Here is a 22,418-nt window from a genome sequence, read left to right as displayed (position 1 = left end):
CAGACGTTCACTTAAATTTCAAAGTTCGTAAAAACGTTCAAGCCACTACATGATGTATGTGTTCATGTTAGTTGGCTGGTGGTCTGAGTGATCTGTTTGGCTTTGTTTTTCTTTGGCAGCGTGGTGACAGAGTAAAAGGTAGAAGCATAAATAGTTGTTTTTGTATCAAGGCTTTAGCCACCGGTGTGTTACAGTTAAATATTAAAGTCTCAGAACTGAGTGATGAGGCAGGTCATTTTCGGGTGATGCCATTGTTCGCTGTCAGCTGATAACTACCTTAACTCTTGCATTCTTGATCCACTGTTTGCAGAAAACACCATCCTCCAGAATGAACCACAGCCACATGTATCAGTTCTTTGCTTTTGTCTCAGAGATTGGATCTGGATCTGTTGTTTCTGTGTTTCAACTTTTTTTTAAATGTTTTCTTGGATCACACATTAAGAGACGGCTTCTCTCTCTTCTCTCCACAGATCCAAAATGACTTTTACTAAATGGCCACTGGTCGGGGCTTAGCGCTGATCCATCGAAGAACACTATGAGTGGATGAAAACAAGCAGCCTTTAATCCAGAAAGGATTCCTCTTCTCTGTGATAAGAGTCTACTAACCGTGTGTAAGGACCACTGGGAGTACAAGAATCAAGTCAAGGACACGTTCACTCCCCCATCAGCCTGAAGGAAGATGAGAATGAGAAAATAAAGCTCTACAGTCGAGTAGCTTAATGAGTACCAAGGAATCTTAAAAACAAGCATTTGTGCCTGTGTTTGTGTGAGAGGATCCAGCAACCATGTGGACATCAGCTGTGACTATCCACTGTCTTCTGGCTGCTGCACTGCTTTTGGCTATTGGCTGCCTCCAATCAGTGATGGCCACTGACGATGATGTCACACCACGCATCAGTTTCCTATACAGTGAGTCGAAACTATTACCTGACACACTTTTGTCGTGATTATTGCACGCATTCCAAGGAACATGCCAATCCAGTAATATTACAGTTTTTTCAAAAAATAACTGATGGCCTTGGACATGTAGCTTTAGCCTCAGTCATTTGGCATGATATCATTTTTGTAGCGATCTGTCACCATTTTTGATTGCTTTTCAAGGTTCATGTTTTAAATGATCCAGCTTGAAAAATAGTCACCTGGAGACTGCGTTCTAACCAGCTCACGGTAGGTAACTCAAGGTAACGCTAACACTAGCTACAGCTGAGAAGTCTGCTACAGCACTTGTAATTTTAGCCGATAAAATCAACTGTCGCCAGCTAGAATTGAATAGCCTGCCTTTGTCTTTGTCTATCAAGGATCCGTTGTTTAAAAAAAATTCACGAGGTAAATCTGCCACTTTAATCACGGTAGACTGCGTTATGCGCCGTGCAATAATGGAAGGGGGGCCGGGTCTAATTGAAATGTCTCTTCCACACCAAAAAGATAATTTAGGTCAATGGTGAACAAGCACAACAAACACAGCTGTGGGTAGTGTGTAGTGAAGCAGCAATTGCAACAGTGTATTCACAGAGACCACAAGTGCCTGCAAGCCCCGATGCACACATGCCAATTTGAAGACACCCGCAATACACACAGCACATCTCATAAATAAGTGCAATTATTTTAAGATTAGATTACATGTCACTCAGACTGACTGAACAAATAAAGTGCAACAATTGTACTGTTATACAGTCTGGTTTCATACCTTCAAAATCACTTGGCTTGCTCTTTCTCGCTTTTTGTCTCTATTGACCTTTTGGTAATGTTCAGCTGAGTGCAACAATTGATCTCACACATACAAACTTAATGTGTCCCCTGGTGAATCCACTGACTGAATGGAAGACCTTTTTTGCACCTGACTTCATCATTGTATGTAATTAGTCCAAACACACTGCAGCGCTCCTCTTATTATAATAGCTGTGGATTAAGTTTTCATAATTTAAAAACATGGCGCTGTTTCTCTGTATTAGTTCAGCTGACAGATTTTTGGTAATTGATTGATGTATTGTGGGAGCTTATGACAAATGAAGAAGTGGAGAAATCAGGTTGCTGTTTGGCTGTGGCACACAGGGGAAATTGACAGCTTTTCAGGGAAGCGTAATTAAGTTATTTTTTTTACATCCTGTGTTGAAGCTCATAGAAATGGACTGTTCATCGTCATAATTCTTAAAGAGAGCTCCCTGGTTCCTACAGTGTATTTGTTTCCTGTCCTTGTGTCTGTTTTGCAGGACTGCTCATACAGGTAAATATGCTGATCCAGCAGCAACCAAAGTATAGGCTTAAGTAGATGTAGGGGTGTGTTGGCCCCTGTAAACACTACCTGTCTGAATTTGAACTTCCTCCCTCTGAAAACGACTCACTCCTCACTCCTCAGCCAACTCAGTGAGCCATCGTGCTGTAATTCACATGCACCCTCTCAAATTGGTATCGCTCATACCCAAGAACAAACTTTCACATACTTGAGCCATCTAACTTGTTTCGCAAAGAACTAAATGGATTAAACTGGCTCATGTCTGGTTCCCAGTAACGGAGTGTTTAGCAAACAACTGATGTTTCTCTTTTCCCCACACTTTGCTTTACTTCTCTAAGTGAAGTATTGAAGTATTCACAATTTTTAAGTATTTTGATGAGTAGTTAGTGATTGAGATTCTTTCCACTTGAGGTCATAAGTAGTAGTGTGAGACAACATGCTCTTCAGCTGATAATATGGTGCAGAAAATCAATTTAAACATCACTGACACTGATTGTAACCTATTCATCAAGAGTACAGATTTGCATAAACAGGGTCTGCAGCGTCGCTCGCACGCTAAACATTTCATATATATAAACTAGCCTCATTTCAACCCGCACCATTGTTACAAAACACGTTAAGCAGGTCAGCCCTTTTAACATCCGTTCTGGTTTGTATAGTCTGTAAGAAAAGGGGGACCCGGGCTGTTTTCTCGCGAGAGGACCCTTGCCTCAACACAACCTTTTTCCTGGAAGGGCGTCCCTTTTCCTTTTGTCCGTCTTCCGTCTCCTCTCGCTCCTTCCTTCTCTCCTAATGAGCAGGCTAATCTCTCATGTGTAGTGAGTGGAGGTTTTTGTGGTTGCTGCAGTGGGAGAGCTTGTTTTTCATTATGGCTCTTGTGCAGAGAGGCAGCACAAAGGATCATGTGACTTGAAGCAGTGAGCATTGGTCAGGCATGCGGCATGTATCACTGTTAGTTATCAGAAACTTCTCTGGCAGGGTGTTATTGTCTTTCTTCAGAGATGTGCTGAGGAGATGATTTATTCTACTTCTTTATTTTTCTTTCACTTGGAAAAAGAAGGTGTAATTCAAGTTCAGCACTTAAGCAGAACAGTTTACGTTAATGAGCTGGTGAGGGTGTCTGGCAAGCTCACTTGGTTTTGTTTTTGTGTGTGTGTGTGTGTGTGTGTGTGTGTGTGTGTGTGTGTGTGTGTGTGTGTGTGTGTGTGTGTGTGTGTGTGTGTGTGTGTGTGTGTGTGTGTGTGGGATTTTTTTTAAGGTCTGACTCAAGTGCATGAAGTGTATTGTATGTCACCCTGTTGTTGCTTGGAATATGGTTCCTTTTAAAGTAACAACAGGTAGCTGCTAGTAACAGCAACATATCACTATGCTTATTTGGGGTCTTGCAGAGAGTGTGATGGGATGAACGATGCCACTCTCATATCTGTCCGTTCCATATAAGCTACAGCCAGCAGCCTGTTAGCTTAGCTTAGCTATATACTGGAATTTAGGGGAAACAGCTAGCCTGGCCCTGTCAGAAGGTTACCAAATCTGCCAACCACTCCCTCAAAGGTTCAGTACTTGACATGTTCTATCTTGTTTATTTAATCCACACAAAAACAAAAGTGAAAAATTCTGTACACAGTTTTTGTTACCTACAGCTGCTGGCTGTAGCTTTTCATTTATCGCACAGACAAGAGAGTGATATCAAGCCTTTCCTGTTACACATGGCAAGAAAAGTGCATTTCCCAAAATGTAAAACTCTTCCTTTAACTATCATCTACATCAGTCCCCCGTCTGGTTTAGTTTTACAGTCCAGACCAGAAGTATTTACAGGAAGAAGATACAAAACGTCTGTTGACGTCTATGGGTCAAAGACTTCCGGCAGTCATTGACTGCAAAGGATTTTCCACAAAATATTAATGATGATGATTTTGTTTGACTTCATGTGTATCTGTCCAATTACCTTTGAACCCCTAAACTTTGGGCACTACGTGTTAAAAGGCCTGTATCTCCCACACAGTTCTTTATATACGGATTTAAACCTACTCAAATTAAAGCTGAGACTTTATGTAGTATCCATTATTTTATTTCAAACTGAATGTGCTGGAGCACAGAGCCTGAAAAAAATGTGTTACTGTCCACATACTATATTTACGGTCTCATTCATTGGTTATCAGTATAGCATATCTTATGTATTTAGAATGTATTTATCTTTGTAAGTTTTCTTAAAAATTTTAGATGCAACATAACCTTTGTGAATGTAAGTAATGCATGTCCTTTTTTCTTCCCTGTAGAGGGGGAAATTTAGGATTATATGCATCGATGATCACAAGAGTCAGCCCTGTCCCTCATTGCAGGTCATTTTGATTTGAATCTTATATTCAATTAATTTCTGCTCCTGTATAATATGACATTGTGACAGGTGACCTTGAAGAGAGAAGAAATTTTATACAACGGAGGTAACAGAAGCCATATTTCAAATCCACAGCATCTGAAGTAGGCAACTATACATCTAAGGTTCATATTGTTTGTACTGTACGTACAACAAAGGACACATTGAGATCAGAAGGGAACATTTTCAGTCTAAATGCTTTCACACAGGCGGCTAGGAGAGAAGTAAATCAAAATGCCCCTTTAAGACAAGCAACTGAGCATGCTGTGCACACGGTGTCCTTTCCCGTTTACGTGTGGTTTATGTTCGGCGAATATTGTGCGCTTTCTCTCATGCATGCTAATCCAGTGACCTTGGCAGTGTGTGGATTGCAGTGCAGGAACAGAGGAGGGGCAGCGAGAGGGGGCGTCAGGCCAAATACTCGTGAGGTTTTAGACATGCTCTGGTGCCCACCTAAAACCCGGCAAGGACACGCCCACTGATCCTGAAAGAAAAGCGGTCTGTGGCTTCCAGCAGAGGTGGCACTCACAAGTGCCTGCATATAACGCCATAATAGCGGCAACAATGGAGCATAATTACACCACATCAACTCCATCCGTTTCAGACGTTTTAATGGCTTCGTCGCCTGCACGCTCCAGGGAATGTACAGAAAAGTTCAGTCTTCGCAGATTTCGATCAGGAACATTTGATTTGAAGAAAATGGCAAGCAGCAAGAAATACTGGTGTTGCTGTTAATTAAGATAGACAGAGAGGAATGTGAGGTGAAAGAGTGTCATTAGGTGTTTTTTGGATTGCTGTGATGCAGTGTAGATTGGTTCAAACCAAAAATGCTTTTTGCCTTATCACTATTACCATACTGCAGCAGAGATTTTCATACGTTTACAGTCGCTGTGACACACAGAAAACATCTCCATATGAAGGACTGAATTCGACTTTTCGTACCATGCTGAAGCATTTATCATTGATCTGGTTTCTATGGTGATGGCTGTATGCCACTCTGGACTGCTCCTAAATAGAAGTCACACAACATAACATTTCATTTATGACACACAAACAAATAGATGTTATCACAGCTCGGTGTCCACCTCTCTGTCAAAAAAGTATTTTTTTCCCCCATAACATTGAGCATTAAAAGGTGTTGAACAAATACATTGCTTTTATCACAGTGTGCTTTATTTTCCTGCAAGAGCAGAATCAATATCTGACTTAGTTGGTATTCTGCACACACACACTCACACATACACACAAATAATTTTTTATCAAGTTTTGCTGGTTTACCATAAATGACTCACTCACGGTCACTGTGATACTGCAGTATTGTTGCCATAAATGTTAAAAAAAAACAAAACAGTCACACACTCAGAGGGTTTTAGTGTTGAAACGGATTTTGTGTGCTGATGAGGAACATAATATGGTGATACTTTTGGCTCCTCCTTTTACATCTCGTTATCACTGTAGATTCTCTCGTGCGCTAAAAACCATATAGCTAGTTGCATTATTTTTTGCTGCTACTGAATTTCAACAAAAACATGTCGAGGAAGTCTTTATGCCCGACTAAAAGCTGGTTAATTTCATGGTGTGATACACTAATTGAAGTGAGCATTCTGATAAGTAACAATGATTTGTCTATTCAACTATGTGCTCCTATGAACATATTTTAAAACTGATGCATATAACAGAAAATGATATAAAATGTTAATGCCATTTAAGTTATATCACTGTCACACACCATTATTATCTAAAAATAAAACCACACTGCAAAAATAAGCATGTGCTCAAACATTTCTCATTGCAGGTCTCACGTCTGAGTTGAGGCAGAAGTGAAATAGTTAAAAGTAGCCGTCTCATGTATCTTTCATTAAAAGTCAGAACTTTCCTGATACAGTTCCAGTATGTTAATACACTCCACATGCCGCTTATTCCTACTTGTGGGTGTGTACAAAAAGAGAGAGTGAGGTGTGTGTCCCTGTGAAGACTGGTTGACTATATATTATACATACTGAGCAGAAGGATTCAGTTAAAGTGTCTGATTATATAGAAATCCCATCTGTCTGATTTCTGGTTTCGTGTTTTTTCAATTTGATCGGTAACAACAACTGACAGTCTTCTGTGCCTGCAGGTGTTGTGCTCACAGATGAAGTTTTGTATTTATCAGTACGAGTGACACCTGTTGAAAGAGATAGACTTGAATATTTTTTTCTTAAACCGAGTCTTGGCAGAATAACCATTATGAGCCAAAATATGGAGGCTGATCGACAGGTGTGGAGATCTTGTGCTGACCAGGCTCCTGATAGCAGCATGACTACAGGAAATAAATGTGACATTGGAACAGCAAGAGTAAAAGATTGCATGGAATGGAATTGTTTGAATGGAAAGGTTTGTGTGTCTGTGTGTGGAAGAAAAGCCATTAGCAAGGAGCATAAACCAGTGTGCTTGTCCTCTGTTACTTTGTGGTGGATGAGTACACGGCAGAAGACTCAGTGTGACTCCAGCCTGCTCTTGTCATCAAGGGCTCTCCAGACATGCACACTCAGACGCAGTGTAGGGGCCTGTATCTGTATGCTTTGTTAGCACTTACAGACCTTCAACATATGCCAGTCCAGAGTGAGTGCACTTAGTAAACTGCAAGCAGCTCCTCTGGTGTGCTAAAAATCGACCACTGTGCAAACCAAAAAAAATGGCAGCAGAGATGTATCGACGTGTGCTTTGATGGGATTGTAGCTGTAGCAGAAACCATCTGCAAGTGCGCGCACGCCAGCTGGATTTGGATGCTTGCAGTGCCAACACAAATGACATTTTTTTTCCCCAAGTCCACTTGGCCGAGCCATAGATATCAAGTCACTCGTCATTCATTCTTGGTGTGTGTGTATTTTTTCTGTATGTATAAGGACAGAAGTAACTACCATAATAAAGAAAAACATTTGAAGTAGTGGAAGGGGGATTAGGATATGGAACATCAGAAGCCGACCAATACCTCATTAGAGTCATAATTCTGAAGATTTCAGTCCTGGTTGAATTTGACACCGCTGGTTACTGGCAGGAACAGCAAGTGCAGTTTAATGCTACAGCAAATGCTCCTTGAGCAGAGACTTTGTCAAAAATACAACAGAACAGCAACTAGTGTATCTGTTCAAAAAATACATAGTTATGGTTTTTTTGGTCAGTGCTAACCTCCGTAACAAAGACATTGCATTTCCCGTGAGTGCTTCAAAACAGAGCTTGCATTAGAAGTAACTTAATACAGCTTTGATACATGCATGCATTGTTTCCAGTGAATCCCTCGTTTTGATATTAGGACTAACAAAAGTTTGTTTTTGTTTTTTTCTTTCAGAAGGGAGAATTTGCATTTCTTAAAAAATCCATGCATAACTTTGTTTTTTTCTCTTTTATTTATTTATTTTTTTCAAAATCATAGAAATGATAGTTAATTGTATCAACTACATTGGTGGGTACCAATTCCATGTGAACCTCACCCTTCTTTGCTTTGGTTTTGGGTGCCAATTCTGCTTGTTTACAAAACGACCAGGTCCGATCGATCAGATGAGAGGCCTGAAGCTGTGTGTGTGTTAGATTCCAGTGACATCTGCTGTCTCTCGCCCCTAGAGCAAGAGTAGGAGTAAGATGGAGAGAAAGAGGCTGAAGAGGCATCCCACACATGACAAGCACAGGCACGTCTGTTTTGAATTGTGAGCGAGGAAATTATGCCAACTATCTGCCCCTCTCGCTCTCTCTCTCTAAATCTGTTTCAGTCTCTGTTTGAATAATTCTCCGATGCCACATAGTCTCACCAGCTAATATCCAGGATTTTGTGAGCTTTCAGCTGTTATAAACCCCCGTGCTCCATTGCTCCACTGCTTTGAGTGTTGGGTAGGTGCAGCCAAACCAGAGTGCAACAGGATGACACCTAAGAGCCAATAATTACAGAGCAGATCATCATGTTCTTTGTCAGCCCCTTGTTCTCTGCTTTTACAGATATGCAATGTTCTATGCACTGACCTCATCCTTGGCACATGTGTGTGGGGAGACATTGTTTTTGCCTCAGAGGGCGAAGGAGGCTTTTTTTTTTTCATGGCTTGCAAAGTACACACAACTCATCCACATTTTCAACAACTATTTAGTCATTACGCATTTTCTTCTGTTGTCACGCTAATATGTTTCTGCGCATGTAACCGTGTGGCATTATTAACGTCTTTTAGCTGCATAATCCTTGCAAACAGCAAACACTGGATTTACACACTGTCAGGCTCTGGTTATTACAGTATCTGCAAGGTGCAGCCGTCTTTCTGCATGATGTGTACACACTCAAATACAAACATGTACATACAAAATTGCAGCAGAGCCACATCGTCATTCCCAGTGATTACAAACAACATAACACATGAGCCTGATGACCTGGCCTTACAGATGCTATAAATGCCACACTCTTTCTGAAACTGAGTCAGTGCTGCCAGCTTTGATCTAAAAGCCAGTAAAGTAAGATTTTCCCTGCCCCACTTTGTCTCTGACTGTCTTTATCGAGTTTTGGTGAGTTTTCACTTACTGTACATTCATTTGTAACAGAATTCACCCATACAAAGTGATTTCCATATGGACAGTTCAATAAAAACAGAGTTAAAAATGGAAAGGAAATGTGTGAAAATCTTTTTAAAGTTTGCCCCAACTCATCTAGCCAGTCTGCCTCCTAATCAGAGATCTCTGTCCTCTGACTGTGCAGACTTGCCAGTAGTCGCCGACAATAGAATAACCGTCACTTTGCCCAAGTATCAGGAGGAGCAGTGCTGCGATGACCTTGGAGTGACTTCTGTCAGCTTCTGTCAGAGCTCCAGCGCCGCTATCAAGCCCATTGTCAAATCATGTCAAACAGAGAGCCTTGAAGAGTGCACTGTTGTGTAGCTTTGGCTGGCAGAGGGCAGAGAGAGTTTTTTTTTTTTTTTTTTTGCTTTGTATTTTATTAATTAGTGTATTGCATGTAAGATAAGCAGAGCTTGGTGTGCGATCAATATCAGCTGTTCCACCCTCCCTTCCTTTGGGTTTTCTCCATCCGGCTGCAAGTGAACCCCTTTGTCCCCATTGCCCCCTTGCCTTGTGACTTGGCTCATGCTGCTTTAGTAAATCTGGGGCATGTTTACAGTCAGGGCTTTTAGGAGTGTCTTGGCAGGTGCATACCTACCAAGCAGCATTTTATTTCTCAGCGACATTGTATCTGCAAGCTGGAACCCTCTGATGATATCCTAGTTACCTCAATGGTGAGTAAGCACACACTGAACACACTCAGCTGTGATGTGAATGAAGAGATTCAGAGGCACATAAATCTTAATTGATGTCACTGTGCAAATTTGGAGGTCTGGTCTCTGTTAGTTACCGAAAGTGTATTTTTTTAGTTATTCTAAAAATCAAAAAAAATATTTGGGATATAAAAAGATTAGGCTACATAACAGCAATTCTTATGTGTCTCAAGGTCTATGGCTCTGTTAAAGGAACAGTTTTGGAACATTTTTGGAAATACACTTATTTACTTTCTTACCAAAGGTTGCGTTAGCAGAGCAGTTCTCAGTTCTCCGTCACTGTCTACACAGCATGCATTCAGGCACAGTATTGAGTTGTAGGTCACTCACGGTTTGCGGGCAGTAGTGTGTGCTACACTGTGCGTTGTCCTGCAAAACACTGTGCCCAGAAGAAGAAAACCACCTAACTGAGGCATTTTGCACATAATGCAAATGTTGCATTTCAAATATTGTACTATCAGTAAGGCAGCTTATTTTGGCATTGTTATCTATATGCCGAAAATATTGTGTGATGTACATATGGAAGGTGATTCCAACAATCATTGAATGCAATGCAAGCAGAAGTGGAGATTTTTCACCATTTCAAGGCACAGATGAAACACTTCCCCTCATGAGTTTCAGTTTTAAATCAAGACGTTTGTAGCCATTCATTGTGTCTGTGTTTACACAATCAGTCTGATTCTCTTACTCTAAAGCAAACATTTCTGTGATCACAGAGCAGCTGCTCTCTCAAATATTCTGATATGATTTGTTTCTGCCATCTTTAGCTCCATTGATTTAAAAAGACAATGAATTACACTGCCACGTAATTAAATGCTGAGAGGTTATTATCTTCCAGTTGAGAAAAGATATTCAGTTCTTGAATGTGGGTTGTATTGCATGCAGACCATGTTCTGCCAGCTTTAAACTGTCCTCAATTGATTCATCTTTTGAACTATGCCAAAAGACCAAGATTTGGACGAATGGCTTAGTTTTTTTGCAGCTTGCAGACTTTCATAACCATGGAGAATTGAGGCAAATGTACTCAGTTTGACTTCTAGGCTGAAATTCAAAGAACCCGTGGCACTAACTAATTTAGTATGCTGGCACCGACAATAAAGCAGCCATATTGATGGTAGGTGTGATGTGATGAGCATTAGCAGAGGTTGAGGGCCTGGCTTGTTGACAGCCAGCTGATTAAACAGCGGGGTGATGAATGGACCTGGAGCCTGGCTGTGAAATGGCCTGCAGTTGCTGCTGCTCTCCGTGGATGCCCGGCATTCTGCTGCAAGCATGTCAAAATGCAAGAGTGACCTGCTGCATCAGAAAGTAACTGAAAAAAAAAGCTCCTCAAGATCCAGCCTCTGCAGATGAGAAAAGAGAGAGAAAGCCTCAAGTGTCTGTTTCAAATCACTGCGGGTTGTTACAGCACTGACGTTTCTTACTGCTTGACCTTCTGCTCTCATCAAAAATCTATCTCAGAGTGCTTTGAAACTAACATTTTTCCCTCGTCTGCATGTTTCGTCATAGGTCAACATCTCAATCCAATCGTCCTGGTTACCACAACTCCCATTCGGTACCCAACCTTCCCCCCCAAACACGCACACGCACACACCCACATGCGCGCGCACAGACATCCCCTAAGTAGCCCCGGCCTGCTCTATGAGTAAAAGTTTCATGAGTTTGCTCCTCTGCTCGTTAGTCCATTGTCTGTCTAAGGGGATGTCACTGTGATTTATGTCAGAGAATTCTCATGTGCTGAGGGAATGCTGTCTTTGGTTCCAGTAAATAGCCAAAACCCAGGGGAGCCGTGACAGTCAAGCTATGATATGTCCCCCTGTTGAGCGGTGAGATGGCGCTCCTTTGTCTGCCAACTGGGAGTGAGTATAGTTCTCTTCGAAAGCATTTAGGACATTTTTAACAGATTTAATTTACTTTGAAATAAAACCAGTTTTTCTCCACATCAGAAAACGTGTATTTCTTCCTGTCCTGAATGACCTAAGGATGACAATAGGAAGTCTTTTTCTATTTTGTACTCCCTCCCCTCCTTTTAATGATAGGCATTGACTCCTTCATTGACTCCAGATGTCACAACGTTTTGAACAGAATGAGGGCTGTTGATCTGGAAAGGGCCTAAGATTTGATTTTGGAGTAGATATAGCTTGTGCAGCTGGCGTTCACTCCCATAAGAGGAAGACGCTCATCTGCCAAAGTGCCTTGAGTGTTAGATGAACCATTTGTTTGCAAGCATATTGAAAAATTTAAGTCATGGATTGTAAACATTTATTGCAGTTTACTGGCTCCATTTGCATTACGGTCCATTGCACCACCTGGAGTGTTGGAGATAAACATATTGCTGGTGTCTTTTTCTTACTATCAAAAGTGTCTAAACTTAGTTTGGCAGTTATACATGGGGAAAAGGCTGTAAACGCTTTAACTGCAGCAAATATTAGTGTTTACGAACCCAGATAAGAGCCAGTAATCTTATTTGGACGAGCAAATAAAGTCCTTGACCCCCAGCGTTTTGGCTTGGGGAGCACATCAAGTGTGTTTAATATATCTGGAATGGGAGGCAATAGATAAACATTTACAAAGAGTAAAGAGTATGAAGTACATAAGCAATGTATTCACAAATATTTGATTGCATATATCCTGTGTCTTTGGTGAGCTTTAGAAGATTGTTAGTCTTGTTTTAAGATATGAAGTGATAACATTCTCCCAACCAGATACAGATTGGGCCCAACGTGGCTTGGTCACAAAGAGTGGAAGTCTTATATAAACAATTTTCCAGGACTTCCTGGACCTTGCGTTGGCGTTTATATTTGTTTTTTTAAAGCAGTGTATCCCTTATTAAGTCAAACTGAGAAGTGACCAGTTGTAAGACCTCATGCTACTTAAAAAAAATGGCTCCAAACCTCTTCAGAACTTCACTTTCAGAGTGGAGAGCAGCAAAAAGCTGCTGCTGATGCCACCATAGAGGACCCTGAGTTGTTCACGATGCTGAAGGAAATGCTATAAAAAGAGCAATGTGTACATTGAATCTGTACTTCATTAGAGGAACTAATGAGGCTGCAGGGAACGGAGCGATATGGTAAAAAGTAACTCACTTCACTCATGGCCCACTGCTAAAGAGAGGGCTGGCGAGCAGCAGAGTAAAGGAGATTCACATTGGTGTTGAGTAAAAGAGGCTTTTACCCTGCTGCCAGTGCTGAGCAGAGCAATGACAAAGCCGGCCAGGTCAGGAAAGTGTGGACGTGGCTCATTGGCACATACATGACATGTTCTCATGGAGCTACAGTAGCTGCTGGCTGCCATTGTGCAAGAGGGATAAACAGGGAGGACAGTTGCCTCCAGGAGTAAGGGATACAGAAATGGCAACATGCTCAATGAGAGTGTTCTACTTTGTATCATGAATCGATTTGACTGAAGCTCAGCATTTTTTGATGTAGTTGGATGATATGTCATGTCTGTCCTCTTGTTTCCTGCTTGATTTGTGGCTCGCTGTGAAGCCTTGATAGATTTCCAGACCTTCTTGGGGAACTGGAAATAGCAAAACAGGAGTTCCAGTGGTGTTAAGGGATTACGGTTTCCTATTAAAGCTCTGTTGGAATGACATTAGTGTTTGAATTCCAGAGGCCTACACAAAGGAAAGGAGTGGCAATTTTATGGTGGCTTGTTGTGGTCATTGTTGGTTTTGGGGTTAGACAGGTGTGTGTGATTGATGTAAAAAAAACGACCTACCTACTGAATCGTCCCCACGGAGATAAAAGTCCACTGAAGCTTCTACTCCACTGAACATAAGATCTATATTGCCATCATGTTTTCCAAATCATTTCACTGTTTGAGGTTTGACTGGTGCTCTTTTAATTGCGTGATGTCTTTGGTTCAATGGTACCTGACTGGAGAATTAACATCACCAGCTGTTTATCTCAATTAACCAACTCCTAATATTAGCATAAATCCAGCATACTCTGTAATTTGCGTAGGTCCTTTTTAGATAGCAAGCAATAGCATTTTTAGCATGAATGCTTACTCTCTGTGTGGATATGAATGTAGCAGAAACACTGAATTGTCGCTCTTTTCTGTAGCTGTTTTGAATGACAGGTCAACAGATGAATGAGCCTCCTTTCAACTAGTATAAAATAAAACAAAAGTGCCTTTTTCAGGATTTCCCATCTGAGCAAGCTTGAAAACAAAGTTATGTATGTGACTACATTAAATTAGCTTTTAGCATGTAGCGTTAGCATTTTTAGTATGAATGGTTAGTTTCTACATGCATGTGATGTTTATATGTTTAATCATAATCTAATTGTTTTGTTAGGTATTCTGTGTCTACTAAGCGGAAATATTTTGTATCATGAATCGATTTGACTGAAGCTCAGCATTTTTGATGTAGTTGGATGATATGTCATGTCTGTCCTCTTGTTTCCTGCTTGATTTGTGGCTCGCTGTGAAGCCTTGATAGATTTCCAGACCTTCTTGGGGAACTGGAAATAGCAAAACAGGAGTTCCAGTGGTGTTAAGGGATTACGGTTTCCTATTAAAGCTCTGTTGGAATGACATTAGTGTTTGAATTCCAGAGGCCTACACAAAGGAAAGGAGTGGCAATTTTATGGTGGCTTGTTGTGGTCATTGTTGGTTTTGGGGTTAGACAGGTGTGTGTGATTGATGTAAAAAAAACGACCTACCTACTGAATCGTCCCCACGGAGATAAAAGTCCACTGAAGCTTCTACTCCACTGAACATAAGATCTATATTGCCATCATGTTTTCCAAATCATTTCACTGTTTGAGGTTTGACTGGTGCTCTTTTAATTGCGTGATGTCTTTGGTTCAATGGTACCTGACTGGAGAATTAGCATCACCAGCTGTTTATCTCAATTAACCAACTCCTAATATTAGCATAAATCCAGCATACTCTGTAATTTGCGTAGGTCCTTTTTAGATAGCAAGCAATAGCATTTTTAGCATGAATGCTTACTCTCTGTGTGGATATGAATGTAGCAGAAACACTGAATTGTCGCTCTTTTCTGTAGCTGTTTTGAATGACAGGTCAACAGATGAATGAGCCTCCTTTCAACTAGTATAAAATAAAACAAAAGTGCCTTTTTCAGGATTTCCCATCTGAGCAAGCTTGAAAACAAAGTTATGTATGTGACTACATTAAATTAGCTTTTAGCATGTAGCGTTAGCATTTTTAGTATGAATGGTTAGTTTCTACATGCATGTGATGTTTATATGTTTAATCATAATCTAATTGTTTTGTTAGGTATTCTGTGTCTACTAAGCGGAAATATTTTGTATCATGAGAATGAGGTGAAACGTTAGCGTGTTTTTGGAGCCCTTAAACACTTAAACACTCTTCGGCACACATTTAAAACCCTTGTATTGTGAAAGGAAATCATTAATACTTTTCCTCCCTGAGGAAGCCAAAACCTGTATTCACAATTTAGCAGTATTGTAAGCATCGTAATTGGGGACCATTTTATTTGCTTGTGAGCACATTTATGTGTGTTCTCGTACTTTGCACATCAGGAAATGTTCTGTACCAGTCTGTTCCTTTTTGTTCTGTCCTGCTACCTGATGATAATCTTCTCTGTGTGTTTATTTTCCTGCTGTTTTTCCCAGACGCAAAGGAGAGGTCAGCCAAGAGATTCACTGTGGATGGCGTCTTCAATTACACCTCTTTGCTGCTCAGCCAGGAGGACGACATGCTGTACGTCGGAGCCAGGGAGGCACTGTTTGCCCTCAGCCTCTCGGACATCAGCAAGACCAAGCTGCAGAAGAACGTGAGCATGCGGAAAGAGTCAAAATTGCAATATGTGTTTGCTTGGAAATGTGCAGAACTAGACTGGATAATTTACTCACACTAAATCCATGGTTGCAACTGGCATTTTAATATAAACAGAGTTGTCAATGTGGATTGTAAATACAAATATTCCTGAGTTAAATACTCTAAGAGCTTACTAGATCCCTTATGTTGTTTTTTGGCATCGTTTTTGTTTTGCGCCACACCATATGCACCAGTTCTTTGTATACATTTTGATCTTAAAGGAACAGTCCTCAGTCTTCTTGAGATATACAGTGGAATCAGCATGGTTCCCTGAATGTAACATGACTAATTCAGGGTTTCTTTCTCATCTTCAGCTGACATGGGGCACTCCTTCTGGAAAGAGAGAGGAGTGTAGCTTCAAAGGGAAGAACCTGAAGGTGAGTGAGTGGCATCTTTTACTGCTGCAGCAAAGCACCAAATAAGGAAAATATAGTTCTATAATGACAATATTGAAACCATTGAATTTTCTGTGACTACTTCTTATCGGACTGACTGTGAGAAGATAAAATGTGCATAGACTTAAATGCTGACAGACCTTTCCACCAGTTACAAATAGATTCATCAAGTGTGCACGCTCGGCGGGGATTTGCTCTTTTTTTTGTGCACTGCTTCTTTCTTTCTGTCTGTCTGTCTGTTACCTTGTTGTCATGCCAGCTGTTGTATCCCTGGGCGACAAGCCTCGGTAATCTGTGTTCTGCAGTGTACAACTCTGGTCTGTGTATTACAGAAGGCTCACGAGGCAACTGCTGTGTGATGCCTTGAGGTTTTCCCAACAGTGTCGGAGTAAAGGGAATATTTTCCTTCTTTTCTATCGAACAGTTTCTTAAGTATTTGTGTCTTCTTGCTCTCAAAGATTTACTTATGTCTACAAGTATTTCAGGAACAGATTGTGAGGCGCTCTTAAGAAAAACACAATCAGGTGTAAGAATTTCTTGTGGATTCATAGAGCTCACTCTCTCTCCATTTGTTCCCCATCCAGACTGATTGCTTCAATTACATCAAAATTCTTCTGCGGCTGAATAGCACTCATCTCTATGTGTGTGGCACCTATGCTTTCAGCCCTATCTGCGCCTACATAGTAAGTAATGACCTCTCAGTCTACCTTTTGTTCACTTCCAAGAGTTGACACCCCCCCCCCCATTGATTTTTATTTCTCTCCACTCCTCTTACCAGCGCAGCTTTGAATTTTTATATGTTTTATATATTTTTATATCTTTAGGAATCAAGCTCTTTTATCCACCATGTCAGTATTGGATCTGTTGTTATTCAAGCGCAACCAAATCCTGCTGAGGCACTTTAGTCAGACAAGTCAACAGGGGGTACAAGAGTTGCGTGGTTTCCAGCGAGAGGGAGGCAGTAGATCTGTTTATCTAGCGGAGGAGTACATCTGGAGCGACAGTAACCGGCAGAAGGATGACACTTATTTCAGTGATAGTAAGGAAATAGAACTTGGCAACAGCTCAACTCTTAAAACAGGGCATTAAACTCTCCGCTTTTACGTCAGAGGGAAAGAAAAACACGGGACGTCTCAGACTGGAGATGACTTGGCAGGACTTTAGGCCCTGAACTGGGATTCCAAGCAAGTCTGAGCTCTGTTGGTCTGGATGAACACTCATCATGTTGACGGAGTCCAGAACTGTGTGCGTCTGTGTGTGTGTTTGTGTACGTGCGCGTGCGTGTATGTGTGTGTCACCCGGAGCATTCCTACCGTCCAGACGCTCTCTGAGATGCACAATATTAACATTATTAAATGTTTTATTTTTATAGCTCTTCTCAAAACAGTCGCAGAGGGGTTTTACGGGCAGTGGATCGGGAAACTGAAGTCAAGAGGATACACTAAACAATCCAAATGACAGACATGAATTAAAACAAGCTCTGACTAAAACAACATGTTATAATGGGGAAGCTTGGGAAGATTTCACAGGCAAAAGAGCCACTTTATACTGGTTTGATTTGATTATAAGTGAATGGAACAAGAAATCACTCATACTGCACTATTACTCCATGTACATTTTTTCGGGCCTGTCTTAATACAAGACTCACATTCTCATATGTGCTTACAATGAATGCTTTATTGGTCATTGTAGTTGTTCCCCCTGTCCATACTGACTGCAAAGAGATCCCTTCTTAAATCCATTTTAATGTAGATGGTGGGGGACACAATCTGTTGTCCTCGTTCTGGGCAAAGATATCTTCCAGAGTTCGCCTGAAGCTGACATGAGGCTTTTGCAGTCCGAGTTAGACAAATATGGTCTTTCTAGTGCCAAAATTGTGTTAGTGTCCCGCCACTGCAGTTCAGCAAGGAAACACTGTCTGTGGAAACACAAAGAGGGAACTTTGTACTAAAAAGACTGAAACTTTGGAAGATGTCCACTTGACTAACTCAGATTGCCAAAGCTTCATTTTGTCGTCAGTTGAACTTCGGAAGTCCTTTTCAGTTACAGCAACCAGTAACTTTCAAAGTACATATACTATTGATTTCAGGTTTTTTTTTTTTTTTAAAGGATTTTTCTTAAAAGAACTCGGGTGACTTCCACAAAGCTGCAGGACTTACAAGAGACAGATTGGGAAAATAAATTGATGAAGCAGAAGCAGGGATACCCTGACTTTTAGTCGCTAGTTTGCATCAAGTTTCCATAATACTGGATCCTAAACTTTAAAAACTACTATTTTTAAACTGTTGGGTGATTAGTCAAATGAAAGGAAATAATTAACAACAATTTATGCCTGTGAAAACAGGCATTCAGCATTGACCTACATACTTACTGTACTGTACTGCCTGGCCCATACACTTTAGCAAACAATATATATTAACGAGCCATACGTACCTACAATTACCTAAAGTATGTTCTATGGCCTGTTAATTGTCAATGTCTGAAGCCAAATCGTAGTTTCGATTATTTTTTTTTTATTATCTTTTCTTCCTGCGCAAACCGTGCAGTCTGCCGGAAGACTGACCTTCTGAAAAATACTTAGAATTTAAAGGAGAAGGTTGTTTTGTATTTTTCTTGCTGTGAACCAATGCCACGAAAAGACCAAAACCAGCCGTGTGTAGTTTTTGCAGTATAGACTGCATTCTATATGACTGACTCACAATAACCTACCATAGCTGTGTTCCTGGTAATGAAGGAACTTGTCACCCAGTGCAACGTTGGGGCTCACTGATGTTTTTTTAATAGTTTTTGGAAAACAATGGAGCGCTGTGGCACAGAGGAATAAAATGCAGTATGAGGCTTTGGCTACATAGGAAATACTATAGTAGATCAGTTCATTGTTGGTTTTGGTCTTTTCATGGGATTTGTCATAACCTTTGATTTTCTCACTATAGAAATAACATTCACCTATAAAGTATTCTATACTAAGGTTTATTCATAAGACGGAGCTACTGTATGTGTAAAATGACTAAACTTCCAAAAAGTCATAGCTCTCTGTGCACTGCAATGGAGAGATTGAGCTTGAAATTACTGAGCTCACTTTAGCTCACTCTTTACTAGTAAGTAGAATTTCATTGGACTGCGCCTGAGGGGACATTTGCTGTTTGTGTCTGTCACCAGAACACGTCAACATTCACACTGGAGAGAGATGAAGTGGGCCAGGTCGTGATGGAAGATGGGCGCAGCCGCTGCCCCTTTAATCCAGAGTACAAATCCACTGCCATCATCGTTGGTGTGTAGTCATATACAGTTTTTCTTTCTTCCTTTGTGTCACTTGGAAAAAAACAAAACAAAACAAGGTATTAATAGGGCTGGCTTCCTTCTGGGAAGAGACTCTGAAAACAGGCTCAGCTCTTCATGGAGCTACTTTGATGCTCCATACATCTTTGATTCAGTAATGAGTCGTGATGTGCCTGCTAATGTTGTTTGTCTGCATCAGACCGTCTGATAAGTAGCAGGACACCAACAGACACTGTTTGTTGTCAACTTCTTTAACAAGCAATTAGTAAATAATTGAGCTGGATATGAGTGAAAAAAGGTGATTTGTATAATCCCTCATTCAGATTGTTCTGTTATGGTGCTAACAGTTCACTCTGAACTACTACTGACTTCATGTCTAACAATTAAGAAGGCACACAGCACATTTCATTTTATTTCTTTGTTATTTATCGTGTTTAATTGATGGCAAATTAAGGTCCCAGTTTAAAATCATGCAATCTTTGTCTTTTCCTTTGTTTTCCTACAGACGGTGAATTGTACACCGGCACCGTCAGCAACTTCCAAGGGAACGAACCAGTCATTTACAAGAGTTTGGGCCATGGAACTGCACTGAAGACAGAAAACTCTTTAAAATGGCTGCAAGGTAAACCCCATTTACCCCATCTGATGGCAGACCTTGTTTTGTTTTTTTTCCTTATACACATCTTCCAATATGTAGCCAAGAGAGCAGATAAGCTCCTAAAAGTAGTGATTATTAGTGGGCCACAGTTGCTAATGCATGCAGGCCGAGAGCAAAGACAAGCTCTCTTAGATTGCGTGAGCTTGGTCCTATCAGTCGCCACACGTGCACATCAAAACAGCCTCAGATTGCTGCCACTGGTTTTGCCAGAGCAAGCCGCTCTTTGTGCACAATTAAGACCTCTCTTGTCTTTTGATCTCTCGGTAATTCATGCAGAGTGCTTCTGATGAGACATCTGAGTACGATTATACAGAGGATGCTATTTCCCCTACTCCTCCAGGATTGCATGACACCGCTCTCAATGTGTGGACTCTGACAGATTCTTTCCAAATTCAGTTCAATGATACACTGAACAACAGTGATGAATTGCTGAAAAAATAGTTCTCCTGAATTGATAATAAGGGTTTAACCAGGTTTAACACAAGGTTTAACCTTTGTGTTTTGCTATTTTTGACAGATCCAGTCTTTGTTGGGTCGGCTTACATCGAGGAGAGCCAACCAATAGGCAACCCCGTGGGCGACGACGACAAGATTTACTTCTTCTTTAGCGAGGCGGGAAAAGAATTTGACTTCTTTGACAACACCATTGTGTCGAGGATTGCTCGCGTGTGCAAGGCAAGTCACCTGGGATTGGGGTGAGGTCAATACACAAGACGGCGATGCGAAAGTAAGAGGCACAGCAGGGCTCAAGCTTCCTCTCCTTAATCCTGATACAATTACCTCAAAACAAGGCGGGACACTCCCAAGCCAAAGAACGTTTGATGACATTTAACTGTTCATCATGCCTGTGTAAATGCAACAGAAATAAGTCGTTGGTGCATTAAAGCTTGTTTTGTTTGACTGTACAAACATGTTTTCAACAGATTTGGTTTCCCCTTGCCTGAACCCCCCCCCCCCTTTCCTCTGCAATGTCATCTCCCCCTCTCCTTCCATCTCCCTGACAATGTCATCTGCACTTGTCCATCCCTCCAACTCTTTGCCTTTCTCTACCAGCGCTTTGAGCTTTGTAGGCATCATTAGTATTCAAGGGTGCTTCGCAGCAATATGAAATGCATTTCCCACTCTACTACTTGGCCTTTTTTTTTTTTTTTGCAGGCAAAACATGCAAACTGTAGCAACTGCAGAATGTACTCGAAGCATTTAAACTGTCTACGTCATTCCTCCCCACTCCTCCCTGGAGTTTGGTTGATCACCCCGAAAAATCAGCCGCAGACTTTATCCTTTTTCACCTGTCATCAGATCAATTATGAAGCCGCCTGATATACACGCACTCAGCATCCCTCCCTGACTTATGCCTCTTGTTCATGGAGGCAGTAATGTGAGTAATCGTGGGGACAGCATGTAATCTTAAGTGACAGCTTAATGACTTAGTCCTGCTAGGCCCCGGCACTTGGTGCTGTGACACCTCTCACAGCTAGCAGAGCACCGCCTTGGTTCTATATATGGAAATCATTGACAGAAAGGTCCCCAGGCTTTAGCAACTTGCTGCAGATGAACTGTGCAACTGAGACAGAAGAATGGCTTTCTCTGCTCTATAATGCGCCTTTATTTCACTGGAATGCAGCTACCCCCTTTTTCATCTTTTCAGACGCTGTTCAATGGCAGTACAGTAGTGTTGCAGGTGGTTTATTCTCCAATTTACTGGGTAAATGCTGAAGAACATTAACAAATCCATTTATTAAGGTGAAGCATAGGAATTCCACCTACTGTCCAATTTCCCCTAAAAGAAATTTCACATTCCACAAAACCCCTCGGGTGGCCCCTCATCAGTTTGTTACTAGTGTGCAAGCAGAAAATGTTTGGCTTCTGCAAAAATTCAACATTTACAAGGACATTTTACTGTGAAAGTCCAGTGAAGATTATACAAAATAACAAAATATACTAAAAAGATTAAATTATGAATGATAATAAAAATAATAATAATACAAAAAAAGCCGATTTCATTGATTGTTACCATGAAAACATGGCTCTTAATTCTGTGTTTGTTTGTGGGTAAGCTGGCTAACTTTTTTGGCCAAAAAAATTACTCTTTATTATTGGTAAACTCTAATCAGACCAGAGGAAGAGGAAGAAGTCTGACACTGTGGGCCCCTTTCGAAGAAATTAAGATAACTGTAGGGGTACAGTTATCTTAATCTTATCTTAGTTATCTTAAAGCTTATGTTTTTAAAGTAATTTTTAAAGCTTATGTTTGTCAACATTTTGGCAAATTCGGCATTATTAAAAGTGAGCTTTTAGCAGTTCCTGGTTGCAGTGTAACCAACGACATACAGACAATTATCGCTTGATTACTTTGATACTGAAGAAAACTAAAAAGTTTATT

At 40.9% G+C, this 22,418-nt stretch overlaps 1 protein-coding gene across 2 annotated transcripts in view; it reads left to right on the top strand.

Annotated features, from left to right (window-relative positions):
- sema4bb (sema domain, immunoglobulin domain (Ig), transmembrane domain (TM) and short cytoplasmic domain, (semaphorin) 4Bb) overlaps positions 1–22,418 on the top strand; it is a 53,213-nt gene that overhangs the window by 21,695 nt on the left and 9,100 nt on the right. For both annotated transcript variants that reach the window (XM_040123988.1, XM_040123978.1), the window contains exons 2-8: positions 471–909; positions 15,499–15,659; positions 16,018–16,080; positions 16,683–16,781; positions 19,258–19,369; positions 19,883–19,999; positions 20,553–20,710. In XM_040123988.1, the coding sequence (XP_039979922.1) occupies positions 786–909; positions 15,499–15,659; positions 16,018–16,080; positions 16,683–16,781; positions 19,258–19,369; positions 19,883–19,999; positions 20,553–20,710 (834 nt within the window). In that variant the 5' untranslated portion in view covers positions 471–785. The remainder of the gene's footprint in view (positions 1–470; positions 910–15,498; positions 15,660–16,017; positions 16,081–16,682; positions 16,782–19,257; positions 19,370–19,882; positions 20,000–20,552; positions 20,711–22,418) is intronic.

The sequence above is a fragment of the Xiphias gladius genome, chromosome 1 (assembly GCF_016859285.1).
Source record: "Xiphias gladius isolate SHS-SW01 ecotype Sanya breed wild chromosome 1, ASM1685928v1, whole genome shotgun sequence".
Classification (NCBI taxonomy): Eukaryota; Metazoa; Chordata; class Actinopteri; order Istiophoriformes; family Xiphiidae; genus Xiphias; species Xiphias gladius.
Note: the sequence above shows the minus strand (reverse complement) of the source record. Positions and strands in the feature narration are given on the sequence as shown.